Genomic DNA, 17,686 nt, shown 5'->3' on the forward strand with positions numbered 1-17,686 from the left:
AGAGCACGAACTGAAACCCAAGGGATATTATTCTTCTGAATTGTTTAAACTTTCCTGATAATCTCTCAGTGTGTTAAAACTTAAAACATGTAACTCATTAAAGGCTGGGAGAGGAAGAACCCACCGTGATTTTGAGTGTACAAGCAACTTCAGGAATATATTAACAGTGTTCCAGGTCCCTTCCCTGTGCAGTGCAGGGAAGGGATCAGCCTGCACTTTGCCTTTGGCATTCCCTGCTCCTGCTCCATGGGTGTTGCTGGGTCCTTGCAGACCCCTCTGCTTGGAGTTGTTCCTTTGGCACTGGGTTTTTGGTCAGTCTGGACTCCCCAGGTTGCTGTTTGGAGGCTCCACAAGCAGAATGGGATTGTTGTCATTAGGATTTTTCCTTCTTGTGATCCAGTGCTCCTTCTTCTTGGAGGTGACCCTGCTCAGAGGAGAATGGCTCTGAGACACAGTGTTGAGGGTCAGAGTTCCTTGACTTGTCCATCAGCTTGGTCTTAGGCAAAGGTGCCAGAGGTTGCTTTGCCTTCCAACAATCTCATGGAAATCCCAGTTTATTCCCCCTGAGCCATCAGGTGATGTAGGCTCTGCTTCTACCTGTAAGGTTCAGGTAACTCTCACTCGAAATGACACTTATTATTTTGGAATCTAGAGAAACTTGTGGTATAGTTGGGAAATTCAGGAATTACCCAGAGCCTTTCAGGGCTGCACTTTGCTGGAAAAGAAGAAGATCTTTTGCCTCAGCTCTGAGCTACTTAAAAACCAGCTTCAGCTGCCACTTCCCAGTTGGATGAATTGCTCTTCCCAGATCAACCCCTGCCCCCTCTTGTGACTGATCCTGTTTCTGGTATCTGACTCCACTCAGGATCCTCAGCAGGCTGCTCCCATGGGATTAGTGTCTAATTGCCTGCCTTCCTAAGCCCTGGAGTGGAAAAGTTGTTTCAAATCCATTTAATTCCTGATTGCTGCCCAAGGCCATCAATGTGCTTGTGGTTCTACAAATAAATCCTCCCACGTGGAGCTGCAGCCATGCTCAGGAATACATCTACAGCTGCCTTGAAAGGCTGCAGCCACCCCAGGGAAGTCTCCAGGTTTAAAGGCTGCTCCCAAGTTCTTTTTGGGAGCTCAGAAGCTCTTCTGGCTCCACAGAGAGCAGCTTTGGGCCAGCTCCTGGCAGTAGCTCTGCTGTGACTGAGAGGAGGGGACTGCACGGGTGCTCTGTGGGGTGTTTGCTTTCAGTCCTTGGGGTTTAAGTGTTGTTGGACACGTTGGGAATGGCAGAAGGAGCAAGGTGCTGTGTTTTGTGTAGGAGGAAGTGCAGTGTGAGCTGAGCCAGCTGCAGGTTATTTATTCCAGCTCATACCAATAGCATTATCTTGGGAAGATTCATGGCTTCTGTTGAACTAAAGCAAATAAAGACAAAGTAGAAAGAAATCTAATATTTGCCAGTCCCCTGAAAGACTTCCTTGTACAGGGGAAAGAGCATGGTTTGAATAGAAAACTAGAAGGAAGTATGTGAAGAATTCTTATTTTTGGCTTAGTTGCTGAAGATGGTGCAGGGAGATTGAGAGTTGAGTTAAACCAAACTTAAATTTGCCTTTCTAAAAACAGTCACACAATGGAGGAGGCTTCATCCCCTTCCCACCCAGCACCCAGAGAGCATAATGAAGAATTTTTTCTACACTCTCTTAGAGGAAAGAATAATTCCCTACTCAAAAGGGAACCTACATAACTCCAGTAACTTCCAGAAATTTAAACTTAGGTGAGATCAGTCCCACACTGAGCACCAGTCTGAGCCTCGCTGACTCTTGGTTTATGTACTCAGGGTAACACAGCAGCAGCAGGGATGGTGCAGAGCTTCCAAACTCTTCTTGGCTGGGGTGGCTGCTCAGAAACATGGGGGGGCCATGGCCATACACTTCAGCTTCCCAGGCAGTGGAGTGGAACAACCATTACCTTTTTGGGGCTGGTGTGTGCAGGGTGGCTCTGTGAAGATGATGAGGGCTGCTCCAGTGGTCACCAGCATGAGTCCAACAGATGTCCTGCCAGGAGTCACTTTTCTTGCTGACACAGCCCAACTCTGGGTTGGGTCCCTGGGTGGAAGTTGGTGAGGGGCTGTGTGTGCTGTTCTTCAGTGTCTTCTTTTGCCTTTGTTAGGCCAGCAACAAAGTGGAAGTGGACATGGAGAAGGCAGAGAGCCTGCGTGTGACACGAGGAGACTTCTTTGCATCTTTGGAGAATGATATCAAACCAGTAAGTAGTGTATCTGCTGCAGAGTGTGAGGGGGCAGCTTCCTTCTGGCATCAGAACGTGCACCATGGGCTGACATCTTCTGTTGCAAGAGTGAAAGCAGAGAGCCTCTTTCTGCCTGCAGTGCTAAGGTGCTGGTTTGTACCTTGCTGAATGCAAGAATCATAAAGAGGAAAAGAACAAATCAAGAGACCAACTTGGGATTTTGTCTGCTCTTTGCATGGACACTCTGCCTTTCAGGCTACTCCAGCTGGTGGATGATGGCTTTAATATGGGCTGCAGGAGGAGGTTTGCACCTCAGTTTTTGAACTGGTGTGGATTCAGAACCCACTGCAGCTTGCACTGGTTAGAATTTGTTTTGAGGGTATATCAAAAGGTTTTTCTAAACATTTGTGGTGCCCAGCAGTGTTCAGTCCTTCCAGCTGAAATGTTGTGTGTCACCTGTGGGACCTCCAGTACCAACTGGAAGCATCCAGAGCCCAGGTCACTTTGGAGATCTTTAATTCTTTTAGGTTTTTCTCATGTGATGCAAAATTTCTTGGTAAAATCCACGTTCCCTCTCTTAATACAGGCATTTGGAACCAACCAGGAAGACTATGCAAGCTACATCATGAATGGGATTATCAAGTGGGGGGATCCTGTCACACGGGTGCTGGATGATGGGGAGCTGCTTGTTCAGCAAACCAAGAACAGCGACCGCACCCCCCTGGTCAGCGTCCTGCTAGAAGGTAAACTGAGGGGAAAGGAGGGATTGAAAAGGCCCAAGTCACTTCTGTAAACTGTTCCTATCAGTTGGCCATTTCACACAATCACACAGAATCACTGAACAGTCACAGTTGGAAAAGTCATCTAAGATCACTGTGTCCAACCATCAGCATCTCCCCCCCCAAATAAATAAATAAAATATATTTATCAATATCTGTATCCCCATGCCCACCAGAGCAGCTCCTGAAGGGCCTCAGCTCCACAGGTTTTCAGTCCCTCCAGGGCTGGTGACTCCACCACCTCCCTGGGCAGCCCCTTCAGCACCCGACTGCTCTCTCAGGACAGAAATTCTTCCTCAGGTCTCATCTAAACCTCCCCTGGGACAACTTCAGGCCATTTCCCCTAATCCTATCATTGTTCACTGAAGGGGCAGCACCCACCTCTCTACAACCTCCTTTTGGGTAACTGTAGAGAGCAGTAAGATCTCTTCTCAGACTCCAAACTGAACATTCCCAGTTCCCTCAGCCTCTCCTCATAGGACTTGTTCTCCAGACCCTTCCCCATCCTGCAACTCTGTGCAGAAGAAACACATGGGAGGTAAAAGTTGTTTGGTGATCCTGCTTTGGATACTGAAAGTGGCTTCTCAGAAATCCTGTTTGTGGAAAAATGGAGAAGTGGATGTACCCAGTTAATAACCTAAATGTGGGTGCTTCACAGTGCCAACATCTCCAGCTGAGTTATCTAAATCCTCCTGGAAGTCACTGTAGTGACATCAGTGTAATTAGCTGAGTACAAACATCTGGCCCCATTCAGGAGTCTGCTCTGAGGGGTGGGTGCCCTCCATCTAGACTGGTGGTGGCTGTGAGGAGTTAAGGAAACCAGTTCCAGTTATGGATGCTACACATGCTGGACTGGGATTTGTTATTTACAGCTCTTCCCTTCTTCTGAAGTAAAACAATGTGAATTACTACTGCACTGAGGTCTGTAGCTTTGAAATGAACCTTGAATAGGTCCCCTAAGTAATTCTGTGTGCTTGTGGCTGACACAGTGCTAGTATGCAACACCTTCTGCACTCTGAATTTATTTCTATTGGGTGAATAGATTAAGATATGTCTTTGGTCTCTGAATTACTCTGATGGGAATTCAGGCAAATAACAAAATGCCTTTGTCAGTATTTACCTGGCATTCATGCTGCTGACTTCTGTGCCACAGTACCTGCAGAAAAGGGGCATAAATGCAGTTCCAGAAGCTTCTCCAGAACACTGACACATACTAATGTTGGTGCAGTGGCCAGTCCTACAAAATATGTAACACCCTCTTTGGTGTTTGTTTCTTGGTAAATCAGTCTTCAGGTACTCATGACTTGTCGAAGCAGTGGTGGTCAATGGCAGCCTTGGCTGCAGTGATCATGAGATGGTAGAGTTCAGGATCCTGTGTGGAAGGAACAGAATACCCAGTAGGACCAGAACCCTGGACTTCCACAGGGCAAACTTTGGCCTCCTCAATCAACTGTTAAGAGAAATCCCATGGGACAGGGCGTTAAGAGATAAAGGGGCTCAAGATAGCTGGTCAGTATTCAAGGACCACTATTTGCAAGTGCAGGAGCAGAGCGTCCCTATGGTTAGGAAATCTAGTAAGGGAGCTAGGAGACCAGCATGGTTAAAAAAGGAACTGCTGGGAAAACTGAAGTGGAAAAGGAAAATCTACAGATCATGGAAGGGGGGGCTGGTCACTTGGGAGGAATATAGGACTGTTGTCAGAGGATGTAGGGAGGCAATTAGGAAAGCTAAGGCCTCCTTGGAACTTAACCTTGCAAGTCAGGTTAAGGATAATAGAAAGGGCTTTTTCAAATACATAGCTAGCAAAACTAACACTAGAGGCAATATTGGCCCACTAAGGAATGAGCTGGGAGCCCTGGTGACAGAGGATATAAAGAAGGCAGAGGTGCTGAACGCCTTCTTTGCCTCTGTCTTTACTCCTGCAGGGTTTCCACGTGAGCCCCAGATTCATTTAGCCCCAGAAGTAGTCAAGATAGATGAGGAGTTAGACATGGTAGATGAGGATTGGGTTAGGGATCAGCTGAGTAATCTGGACATCCATAAGTCGATGGGTCCAGATGGAATGCATCCAAGGGTGCTGAGGGAGCTGGCGGAGGTCATTGCTAGGCCACTCTCCATCATCTCCAGTAAGTCATGGGTAACAGGAGAGGTGCCTGAGGACTGGAGAATAGCAAATGTCACTCCAGTCTACAAGAAGGGCAAGAAGGAGGACCCGGGTAACTATAGACCGGTCAGCCTCACCTCCATCCCTGGAAAGGTGATGGAACAACTTGTTCTTGTCACTATCTCCAGGCATATCAAGGACATGGGGGTCATCAAGAGCAGTCAGCATGGTTTTATCAAGGGTAGATCATGTTTGACTAACCTCATAGCCTTCTATGAGGAAATTACTAGGTGGATAGATGATGGAAGAGCAGATGTGGTTTATCTTGATTTCAGTAAAGCATTTGACACTGTCTCTCACAGCATCCTTGTAGATAAGTTGACCAAGTATGGGTTTGGTGATCAGGTAGTGAGGTGGATCAGGAACTGGTTGAAAGGAAGGAGTCAGAGAGTTGTAGTCAATGGGGCAGAATCTGGTTGGAGGTGTGTGACTAGTGGAGTCCCTCAGGGGTCGGTACTGGGACCGGTGTTGTTCAATATCTTCATCAACGACTTGGATGAGGGTATAGAATGTACCCTCAGCAAGTTTGCTGATGACACTAAGCTGGGAGGAGTGGCTGACACACCAGAAGGCTGTGCTGCCATTCAGAGAGACTTAGACAGGCTGGAGAGTTGGGCAGGGAGAAACATGATGAAATTCAACAAGGGGAAGTGTAGAGTTTTGCATTTGGGGAAGAACAACACGATGTCCCAGTATAGGTTGGGGGCTGACCTGCTGGAGAGCAGTGTAGGTGAAAGAGACCTGGGGGTCCTGGTAGACAAGAGGATGACCATGAGCCAGCAATGTGCCCTTGTGGCCAAGAAGGCCAATGGCATCCTGGGGTGCATTAGAAAGGGTGTGGTTAGTAGGTCAAGAGAGGTTCTCCTCCCCCTCTATTCTGCATTGGTGAGGCCGCACCTGGAGTATTGTGTCCAGTTCTGGGCCCCTCAGTTCAAGAAGGACAGGGAAGTGCTTGAAAGAGTCCAGCGCAGAGCTACTAAGATGATTAAGGGAGTGGAACATCTCCCTTATGAGGAAAGGCTGAGGGAGCTGGGTCTCTTTAGTTTGGAGAAAAGGAGACTGAGGGGTGACCTCATCAATGTTTTCAAATATGTAAGGGGTGAGTGTCAGGGAGATGGAGTTAGGCTTTTCTCAGTGATGACCAGTGATAGGACAAGGGGTAATGGGTGTAAATTGGAGCACAGGAGGTTCAAGTTGAATATCCGGAAAAATGTTTTTCCTGTAAGGGTGACAGAGCCCTGGAACAGGCTGCCCAGGGGGGTCGTGGAGTCTCCTTCACTGGAGACATTCAAAACCCCCCTGGACACGTTCCTATGCGAAGTGCTCTAGGTGGCCCTGCTCTGGCAGGGGGGGTTGGACTAGATGATCTTTCGAGGTCCCTTCCAACCCCAAGGATTCTATGATTCTATGATTCTACTCAAATAGTTGCATCAGTTCCCTTCTTCTGAGGTTTGGGTTGCACTAGGAATCAGAGTGATTCCTGCTGGCAGGAATCTGCCAGGCAGGCAGAATCACTGCAGGCAGAAGAGGTCATTTCAGAATACCTCCAAATGAGATAATAAACTTGCCTAAAATACCACCTGTGCTGAGCCTAACCAGAGCTGCTTTCCTTGGGGTTTTTTTGTCTTCTGTTTCAGGTCCCCCTCACAGTGGGAAGACTGCTCTAGCAGCAAAAATAGCAGAAGAATCCAACTTTCCCTTTATCAAGATCTGTTCTCCTGATAAGATGATTGGATTTTCTGAAACAGCCAAGTGCCAAGCTATGAAGAAGGTACTTTTGCATCCTCCTCTTTTGCTTGTGCCAGTCCAATTCCATGTTCTCTAGTGGACAGTGAAGTGAATTACCCTTGTGGCTGTGTATTTTGCTCTCTATAGGTCCTAAATTGCTGTGCAGATATATATTTATAAAGTTGAATGAATTTTTGTGGCACTGACACTGAGTTACTTAGGGAAAATTCCAGTTGGGTCTGAAATGGCATCATGACTGAGAGTGGACAAAACATCTGTGATGAGTGAGTCTGGAGCTCTGTCTGCAAAGGTGAAGGCAGGAAGGGCTTAGGGATGGACTTGGAAAGAATGGATCTTGCCTGAAGGGGACTTGGAATGGTTCTGAGGTGGTAATGTTTAGTTAAACAAGAACTTTAACAACCTGGGGAGCAGGGGGATTGCAAACAAGTCAAACATCTTAAATTATTTCAAGCAGCCAAGTAGGAGATTTCATTGACTGAAGCAGTGACTCTGGAGGAGGCATGTCAGGGAAATGTTGCTGTAAGATCAGATGGTGGGAGGATTGCATGGGCTCTAGGAGAAGCAAAGCTCAGGGCTGGCAGCCCAGGTGGTAACACAGATCCAAAAAGGAGCCTTTGGATGTGTGCTGGGGCAGAGCTGCAGCACCACTGGTGCCCTCACTGCTATTCCTGTGGAAATCCCAGGCTCAGCAGGACCTTGGTTTGCTGCTCTCTGGAGGGTGATGTGGGGCGTTCAGTCTGTTCCTGAGGAGGTTCTCCCTGCAGCGTCCTGTTAGGAAAAGTAACCAATATAAATGCATTCCTAATTGCATTACAGCTGTGGGGGGATTTCTGTGTCTGCTGTTCTATCAGTATTGCCCCAGCTCCAGAAAGCAGAAGGATGCTCTGGTTTGTCCATGGCTTACAGTTAAAAGCAGAGCAGCTGCTTTTTTGGTTTTTTGTTTTTTGCAAAGAGTGTGTGGTAAATGGACAAACCTGAGCTCTGGATGAGTTGAGATGGCAGTGTTCTATCAAATGCAGGCAGATTCTAGGCTTTTGGTACTTCTCTTTTTTCTTCTCTGTTTATTCTGCCAGATACTGCTGCATTTAGCTAAAAACACATCCACAGGTCCTGTTGTTGCTGTTGTAGTGCTGTTGCTGGGGTCTGGCAGTGAGTCACTCTGTTCTTTTACAGATCTTTGATGATGCCTACAAGTCCCAACTCAGCTGTGTTGTCGTGGATGACATTGAGAGACTTCTGGGTGAGTCAGGGTGATGAGAAAGAGCTGGATTGTGTGCTGTGCAGAAATACTGAAATATTTGCAGTATTGAAATGTTGCAAAGGGTCTGGAACCATTTACTGGTTTTGCTACAGTGAAGTGGCTTAAATGTGCATCTTCTTCTTGGGCATTAAAATCAGTTTTTCATTTCAGATTATGTCCCAATTGGACCACGGTTCTCTAACCTGGTGTTGCAAGCCCTGCTGGTTCTGCTAAAGAAGGCCCCCCCTCAGGTAAGAAGGTGATCAGGGGGTGAGGTGTCCTTTCCCTGCAAGCATTTTGACAGTGAGGAGCTTTGTGTGGTGCTGATGGCTGCTGTGCTGCCAGGGGTATTAGTGCCATTGTCTCTGGTTCAGTCAAGTTAATCCCAGCCTGCTGCTGTTCATTCAGTGAAATGTTTCTAGCATAACCACAAAGGATTCAACTTTAATTATCTAATTACTTAAGGCTGAATCTTCTGTATTTAGCCTTAGAAATACTGTGTAAAGAAACAAGTTTAACCTTCACCACGTAAAACTTAAAACATGCAAGCTGTCTGCTTCCTGATTAACTGAGGAACTGTTCAGTCCAAATCAATCCCTGGCTCAGCCACGTGCTCCCTCCTTATTTAGAAATCAATTTCTAAGTAATGTATGAGAGTGGATGTCAGGGTTTTAATTTGCTCTTAACTTGAAATTATCAGATGTTAATTACAGTGGGTAAGGAAAGCCTCAGATCTTCCATCTCATGCTGATCCTGTGTATTAGCACTTTCTGGCATGGTGACATTTAAGAGCATCACAAGTGATAAATTTCTGAAGCTTGTGCTGAATGAGATGAACAGGCAGGGACTCCTGGTTTTTGTTTGCCATTTTTCCTGTCATTCACTGGAGTTCTGCTGTGTGTATGAAAGTCTCTGCATGAATAAATAACATACTAGCAGGAAAACCTCGAGAGTTGGTGTTAGGAAAAAGGCAGAGAAGCACAGCCTGGGTGATCTCAATTGTTTTGTCATTTTTAATACCCTGGAAGCAGTAACCTACGTGTGAGTATGTTTTCCTTAGAGAGTTTGGTGAAAAGACCTTTCAAATACAGAACTTTGAACTAAAATGTAGTGCCACAGGCCCTGAAGTTCCCCTTGTGACTGTCAACCTGGGAGAACAAAGATATTTTTTCCCAGTCAGCTTTCTGTGCCATGTGAAGCCTCTAATGTAGGACTTGGGTTCTGGTATCACAGCTTGGAACAGAAAGGCAACAGCACAACCAGCCCTGATCAGCATAATCTGGTGTAATCACTGACCTAGTGCTGGGTATTTCCACAGCACCAGGAAATGATTCTTCCCATGAATCAATAGGGAAAATAGAACTTGATTTGTTTCAGTTTCTGAAGGAACTGCAAATATGAAACTGTTCATTCTATCACTACATCCTCTGCATGTATTTTGCTGCTTAGATGCACTTCTGTTGGCACCCACGTCTCCCTGAAAGCAGGATGCAGGGCTTGAAGCTCTCAGATATTTGCCAAGTTTATGCATGTTGCTGGAGATTTGTACTTTGCAATGTTTGAAATGCCCTTGAGGCTGGAAGACTGGGTTGACAGCCAATATTATGGTGACTTAAGCCATAAATTGTTGGAGGGTAGAGAGTTTTCTGAGGAAATGTCACTGTTTGATTGATGAGGTGGGGTTGTTTTTTTCCTTTTTTTCTAAGTGTCCACTCTTGGCTACCGTGGAAATGAGGACGTTGGGTTAGAGGCACCCTTTGGGCTGACCCAGTTTGGCAGTTCTGATGACAGGGTTCACTCTGGTGTGTTTGTTTCTGGTGAGTTCCCTGAGACAGTCATGGCACGAGGAGATTTTTTTTTCATTAAGGAATGCCAAAACAAGAGGTAGAGTCATGCAGGAAAAGGCCTTTTCTGCTGTGTTTATTGTGAAAAAGAGTGAATTTGGTCATGGTGACTCTTGGGGTATTTAAGCTCTAGTGAGAAACCCACAAGGGAGATAATACTGCTGGTTAATCAGCTGCCTCCCAGGTTCCCTCTGAGATGAGCAGTTCCCGTGGGGAGCAATTTGTTGGGAAGTAATGGTTGGTTCAGGAGTTTTGTTGCAATTTGAGATGCAGATACATGCCTTAGATCCACATGAGAAGCATCAGTGGTGCTGACCTGCTCCATGAGGTCAAAGCAACCAGAATTTCTGGGGGATTGGGGTGATGCTTTAGGTTCATTCCTTGTAAAAATGGAGTATCCTGGGATGTACCAGTGGTGTCCCTGTGCTGAGAGATGTTATTGGCAAGATGCTGGGAGACAAAACCTCTTCTCTGTTGCTCTCAGTGTGACTTTTTACCCTTTCACTAGTAAGAGGGACCTGAAATATGGAGTTGATTTGAAATGGGAGTTGAAACTGCAGGCAGGGAGTGGGTGGGAAGCAGAGGGAGCGTTTGGGCTGCTTCCATCTTTGTGGCCCAGATTATGTATTCACACAGTGTTGTCACATCCCTTGCAGAGAGTGTTCTTAATGTGCAAGCAGCTTCCTACAATTACTGTAAGCTACGTGTGCAAGAGGAGCATTTCTGGCATGGAGTCTTATTAATTATGCATTGAGGTGTATGTCTCTGAAGAAGTGGTTTATGAAAGCTGTCTCCCAGGCTCCCCTCTTCCTATTGAGGCTGCGTTATCGGAACGTCGTGTGGGAAGGGCAGATACTTGGAGCTTCTGCTTTTCTGGGCTTTCTGGCTTGTTTGTACTTTGCAGAAGTTTTGAGAGTAAACATGTTAGACCTTAGAGGAACTGGGAACTATCTCTGAGTTTGCTTTAAATTCACAGTCATGGCGCGTGCTCGCTCGTTGCACTCAGCAGTGCTTGAATAGTGGTATCTGTTACTACGAGTTCAAGGAGACTGAAAGACGTTGCATTTTGTTCAGCATCTTCTTTTAAACCAATTAAAAAGCTTTTCTAAAATGGCTTGAAGAGAAGAAAATAAACCATGTTCTCTTGGGTCTTTATTTCAGTCAAGTTTCCCTGTGTTGTGCAGGAGAAGAGGCTGGGGGGGATAGAAAGCCTGAAAAGGGCTGGCGCAGCAGGGAGCCGGGCGGGAGAAAAGGACTTCTCTGAGAACTAAGCAGCAGCAGCTCCGAAAGCCGAAGCTGCTTCATCTACATGCAGAGTCACACAAGGCATGGAGACACTCACCAGCCCCACAGAGGTTTCACATGTGCTTCCCTGCTGGTTCCTGTGAAAAGCTGACAATCGGCTCAGGGGGTGAAAGACCACGGCCGCATCCCCGCGCTAAGCTGCCCGCACAATCTGGGCTGTGTTATGAAGTGTTTGGCTTAGGGAGATGCTCTCCACCACTCTTGTGGATGCCCTTCCACTGCTCCCAGAGGCCCCCCAGCCCCTCTCCTCTCCGGGGCGCTGGAGGCTTTTGCCAATTGATGGAAGTTGATGGAGGAAAGGGGGGAATAATCTCCTTGTTTGGTATAATCCCAGACGCATTCCTGATCCCGTGTCACTTGGTGTGAATTGGAAGCGACTCCGTTCAACAGTGACCTTACCTTGATGCTTGTAAACCTGGAGAATTGTGTTTTCTCCCACTACATGTGGAGGATGGTTGGTACCCCAAAACATATGTATAAAAATACACAAGAGTCCCAAGTTGAATGATCAGCTGGTGGGTGGCCGAGAGGCACTTCAGTATCCACCCAGACCTGGCTGTAGCAGAGTTCGAGCTCCCCTCAACTCCCCTTGCCTAGGGCTGGGTAGATTTGTTGAGATTCTGTAATTTGAGACTCCACTGACATGCTGAGACTCCATTTGCTTGTAGCAGACCCTGTAACTCTTTTCTGTCTTCAGTAGTCATTGCCACGATGTGGTGCCCACTGGGAAATGAATGAATATTGTGTTAGAAGAATCAATCTCATAATGCTTAAAAATGTAGTACTTCAAAGCTACCTCCTCTTGGAGTCTCAGAGTTCTCTGCATGATTGTATCCTTCATTCAGATAAAATCCCTGAAGGAGAGAGATGAAATCGGGGGTTATCCCACTTCTGGAAGGCAGCAGGACAAGACATGCCCCTCTTTACTGGGTGTCTCTCCACCATTATAGAGGGATCTTGGGCACTGGTATTGCCTAAAAACCAGCAGGATGAATCCAGACGTCAGCAAGTTGCCTGTGTCTGATCTCTGTTGATGTAAGAACTGGGCCTGGAACTGCCCTGGTGAGAAGTCTGACACCAAATGGTCTTAAACTGCTGAAAAAACAAATTCCTCCTTTTTGGTAATTTTTCTGGTGCCCTGTCTGATTTAGGGGGAGTTCAGCTTGCATCCTGACCTTCTTTGGACTGCACACATGGCATGTTGCCTCTGCAATGGCTGTGGTCAAAATGAAAGATCAAAAATGAGAAGATTTCTGAAAGTGAGGACACTTCAGCATCTTGCAAGAGCAAGACCTAAGCCCTGGTGTGCTCTCCCTGCAGAGCAGTGGGGTGAGGGCAGCCTCTCCCCTTTGGCTTGATGGCTTTTCATGCTTCTCTGCTAATGCCTGGGGCAAAACATCTCTGACTTGCAGGTTTTCCAGTTGTTTGCTGAGCAAGTTGCCTGAAACTTTGAAACATACACGGGACTCCTGACACTTCATTTTCTTTTAGTAATTGATCCAGCAGAGATTATGCTTGTTTGATGGTAACTGGTGTTCCAGTGGGTCAAGTTTAAAGGTGGCAAGTTGAAGCACATAGTTTCTTTTGAAGAAAGCAGGGGGAAAAAAAAATCAGTCTGCTTTGGGTGGGGCTGTTAAAAAATGTCAAGTTTTGCAGAGTAGCCATCTGCTCTGAAGAGTTTTCCCCCATCACCAGTGGGTCAGGTCCTGAGCATGGCTCCCAACAGCTACACATCTCTGAGGGGTCTGACCTGGATTAACTCATCCTGCTGCTTTTGGACCTTGTCAGACTTTTACCATTCTTAGTGCTGTGCTTGCTTGAGGACTGCCTGGTGAAAGCAAATGTTCTTTTGTTCAGTTTCAAAGTGGTGCTTGAGAGTTTCACCTGGTGCTCCCAAGCTTTTATTCTGAGAAACAGCAGTTTCATAGAATCACAGAATGTCAGAGTTGGAAGGGACCTCCAGCACCTTCTGGTCCAACCCTTCCCATGCTGTTGTTTATATGAGATACTGAGCTGGGATTAAAGCTGGGATGGATGCCCCATCCACCACTCCCCACGTTTGCCCCTCATCTCCTCTGTGCTCTTACAGACCTTTCTGTTTACCACTCATCATTTTACCAAGGGACTCTCAAGGGAAGCTATTCCATCTTTCTGACCATCCCCATGGCTTTCCTCTGATTTCTCCAGCTCAGTGATGTGTCTCTAATTGTGTTTGAAGTGTCCTTCAAACCTGAAGTGTCCTCCCTACCCTGGATTCATGCAGCACGATAATAACTTTGGTTTTACTCTTTTCCTATTCTAAAAATGTCCAAGTGTTTGCATTTTGGTTATGTTTAGCATGAGGTGGTGTTTTCACAGAACTTGCCACAATGACCAATTCCAGTGGCTTTTCTGAATGGTAAAAACTCATTTGGAGTCATTTTTGTATGTGTAGCAGTGGTCTGCTGGCCTGATTTACAGCAAGTTTGGGATTCATCTGACTAAACGTGGCTGTCAGCAGTTTGGTTTTCTCTGATAGAATTAGTTGCTTAGAAAATAGTTTGCTGTGTGAGCCCAGAGTGTAGGCAGCTTTTCTGGGAGAGGTATCTGTCATCTGGGCTGCATTAACTGAGAAGGAAATGTGGAGATCTGAAGTTACAGGAGGTAGAACTCACCTCACTCATGACATTCCTGTGGCTTACATCCTTTCCTGGTGGTGAAATCCCAAACTAGGCTCCAGTTTTATTATAGTCAGGCATGGACTTCATCAGGGTAGAAGCTGCTCAGGCTCAAGGCAGTGACTGATGTCTGCTGTGTCCCAGCTGCTCTGAGCTCTGCAAGTTCCACACAGCAGTAAACAGTTTGTTAAAAGAATTGCTACTGCTTGTAAAGCAGCTCAGTGCTGGTGATACAGCACTGCATGGGTTGTGGGGCTGCTGCATGCTGGGGGGGTCTCAGCTCTGTTCCTCTCTGCCTTTGTACCCCAACACCCTCCCTGCCTCATGAGAAGACTCTGAAGGGCCCAGCAGCACGTGTATGATGGGTTACAATTTCTTGCATAAGCCAGCAGAAATTCTCCTTGTAGCATAAATAGGATCAGATATATATCAGCCTTAGTTATGAATGGAACAAAAACTGATGACAGAGAGTCAAGGAAATACAGAGCAGCCATGAAACCAAAGTAAATCAGAATTGAGCTGAAATTTTCTCCATCAAAGCTGCTGAAAATCTCTGTGTTCTGAAGATTTTAAGCACGCCTCAGTTCTGCTGTCACACGTGTGGCTGTCCCAAGGGCATCTCACCAAACTGAAGGCCCCTTTTAACCTTGTCCTTGGGTGGTAACTTCAGAGCAGATGCCAGAGGTGTTTCTGCCACTCCTCTGGGGTTCACCAGCAGGGGATGGTTCAAGTGTTCTTGGGGAATTTGTTTCACACAGCTTCCAAGCCCATGTTTAAATTCTTTCACCATCCTCTTCCAAAGATGAAGATCACTGAAGTTTTGTCTTCATGTAGGTAAAAAACTTGTTGCTTGCTGAGCATCATTTATTCTGCTTGTTCTGTTGAGAACTTTAGCTGCAAACGAGCACCTTATGGGGCTTTCTGAATTCCTCAAATTTCCTCCTTGTAGGAGTGAGGATCAGATGCCATTTGCTTGCTCTCCGCTGAGTGCATTGGGTTTTCATCTTAATGATTTGCTCATACTTGGCTGACATTTGTAAAATGATAAAATATTTCCCTGCCCTTACTACACAATGATCATAAAGGGAACAAATAAGGAGCAATTGTAAAGCTGTGCATGAGCAGCAGCCTACAGAATTGTTGTACTTGTGCTCTCTGGGATGTGCTGGGCCCTGTCTGTACCTACAGACACTTTTAGGCAGTCAGACCTTCTGCTTGCTGTGTGCCACCCCAGGTGAGTTTTGTCTGGTAATAAAGCATTCCCTGCTCCCACTGCAGATTTAAACTGATATTTCTGCTGTCAGTTCAGGAATTGGCTGCTTTTCCCATGAAATTGGAGGGTTTCCCCCTGTGAAGAGGTGAGGGAGGTGATGAGCTTGGTGCCTCCAGTGATGGGGACAGTGATGAGAACACAAAGGGACAGAGCAGGTTCCTGACACTGCCTTTTGTGAAGCTCTGCCCTGGGGTGGACTCTGCTCCCAACCTCCTGGGCATCTGAGGCTAAAAGCAAACCTGATGTGGGCACTTGAGTTCATTACCAGTTCTGGTGTTTTCTCCTGGCCTGTCCCCCAAAGCAGGAGTCTCATCTGTCCAGCCAGCAGTGAGCACAGTGGATACAACTGCTGCAGAGATGCATCACCTTCATCGAGGATTTATTTAGTTTAAATAGGTTTTCATCTTTTGTCAAAGGAATGAAAAGCACTTGTGAAATTCATCCTGACTGCTCTGTGGAGATAGTTTTTAGGGGATTGGGTTTTTTATAGTGGTGAACAGAATTTTGTCATGACCATGAAATATAGAACTTTATTCTTGGTCTCTGAGCATCAACTAAACTTCTGTACAGGCAGTGAGGAGGATGCTTGGCCAGCCTGGCCCGTGGGCTTGGAATCCCAGCAGCTCCTTCCATCAGCCAACATTTATCTGTGTCTGAACACTGTGTGTACAGTTCCAGTACCACTGAAGTGGCATTTGCAGGATGAACCAGGGAAAGTGGATTTTATTGGTGGCTGGTGTTTCCCAGTCATTTCTGCATTATTTATAAAGCCTCTCATTGCTCAGACCAGTTTGGAATTGGTGTGTGCAGCTTGGCTTTGAACTTGGAGGCTGCCAGACATCCTGCTGCCCTTTTATACAACCTCACTGGGAAAGCTCCTGGACTCAGGGCGTCCTCCTCTCCTGGAGTGGGAGCTGTGGACCCACTGGATCTGCCTGTGCAGTGGCAGAGCATTCACTGCCCACTTCATTTCTCAAGGCAGGCTGCTCCCTCCAGAAGTCATCAGTAATTCAGCTTTTAGGAGTGGGGCTTTGCTTATGCTTTGAAATTTTAATGAGGTTTCAGCTGTTTCTCATGATGGCTTTAGAAGGAGAAGTGAGGTAGGAAAGCTGCATGAGACTTTTCATTTTCTGTTGGTGGCATTGCCCTGACCTGTCATCCTGCTCTTGTTGATGTTGAGCACTTCAGTTACTGACAGATTTAATTCTCCTGGTTTTATTTTACACAGCCATTTTCTGGTTTTCATTTGTACTCAGCTGAAGCTCCCCAAAGCTGTCTCCTCTCTTATTTTCCCTTCTTGACCTCTTATCCCATTGTGTGGGCAGGGTCGGAAGCTTCTCATCATCGGCACCACCAGTCGCAAGGATGTCCTGCAGGAGATGGAAATGCTGAATGCCTTCAGCACCACCATCCATGTGCCCAACATTGCAACAGGGGAGCAGCTGATGGAGGCCTTGGAGGTGAGAGAAAGTTCAAGGGTAATAAACAAGCTCAGAATTTGCTGAAACTGAGTGATTTTGCAGTAGCTCTGCTTTGGGGACCACTGCCCAATTAATGTGATGTCGTAACAGAGCAGCTCTAAGGCCTCTCTGAGTTACTTTCTCATACAATAAATTAAAGTAAAATGAGGGAACAGGGAAAAGTTTGTGGAGTAAAAGATTTTGAGGGCATGAAAGTAGGTAATGAATATAATCAGGGCACTGAAACTGCGTGTGCTGGGAGGGCACCAAGCTCCTGGTAACTGGAAGAACATCAAATGAAGGTGTTTGGTACTGAAGAGATTATAGGTTCTTTATAAATTTTTGCCCTTAATGGCTTCTTGTTCTGTGTCATAGTGGAGATTGTAGTGAATATTGAAGCTGCTAAACTAAACTGAGCAGGCAGATCTTTTATACAAACTTGGAAAATTGTCACAATGATACCATCCAAGAGCACTCTTGCAGTTATTTTGAGAGCTTACTGTGTTCTTCTAGATTCTAGTCTGGAGAAAACCTAGGCTGGATCATAAAAGAGAGTCACTAACTGCTCCAATAGAGATGTTATGAAAAGAACCATCATGGAATAAAAGCATCTGTGTTTTGCCTTGTCTAGATACACTGCAGCAAGTTTGCTTTCTAAATTCCTTCCCTTTTTCCTGAGTTAGGTAGCATTGTTCTTACTGACTGTCTGCTCTTGTTGATTTTTAAATTTTTTTTTCCTTCTCCCCCCCAGCTCCTGGGTAACTTCAAAGACAAGGAACGCAGCACCATTGCACAGAATGTCAAAGGGAAGCCTGTCTGGATTGGTATCAAGAAGCTGCTGATGCTGATAGAAATGTCATTACAAGTAAGAATGCTTCTGGTTTGGGAAGGACTGGGGTAAACAGAGCAGTTTCAGAGGTTCCCACTTCTCTGCCAACTTGTACTTATGCTGTGTGGTAGGAGCCTTGGGATGGATTTAA

At 46.2% G+C, this 17,686-nt stretch overlaps 1 protein-coding gene across 2 annotated transcripts in view; it reads left to right on the forward strand.

Annotated features, from left to right (window-relative positions):
- NSF (N-ethylmaleimide sensitive factor, vesicle fusing ATPase) overlaps window positions 1-17,686 on the forward strand; it is a 79,675-nt gene that overhangs the window by 55,740 nt on the left and 6,249 nt on the right. For both annotated transcript variants that reach the window (XM_030465843.1, XM_030465842.1), the window contains exons 13-19: window positions 2,158-2,253; window positions 2,822-2,978; window positions 6,816-6,949; window positions 8,101-8,167; window positions 8,339-8,418; window positions 16,572-16,706; window positions 17,458-17,571. In XM_030465843.1, coding sequence (XP_030321703.1) covers window positions 2,158-2,253; window positions 2,822-2,978; window positions 6,816-6,949; window positions 8,101-8,167; window positions 8,339-8,418; window positions 16,572-16,706; window positions 17,458-17,571 — 783 coding nt within the window. The remainder of the gene's footprint in view (window positions 1-2,157; window positions 2,254-2,821; window positions 2,979-6,815; window positions 6,950-8,100; window positions 8,168-8,338; window positions 8,419-16,571; window positions 16,707-17,457; window positions 17,572-17,686) is intronic.

The sequence above is a fragment of the Calypte anna genome, chromosome 27, assembly GCF_003957555.1.
Source record: "Calypte anna isolate BGI_N300 chromosome 27, bCalAnn1_v1.p, whole genome shotgun sequence".
Taxonomy (NCBI): Eukaryota; Metazoa; Chordata; class Aves; order Apodiformes; family Trochilidae; genus Calypte; species Calypte anna.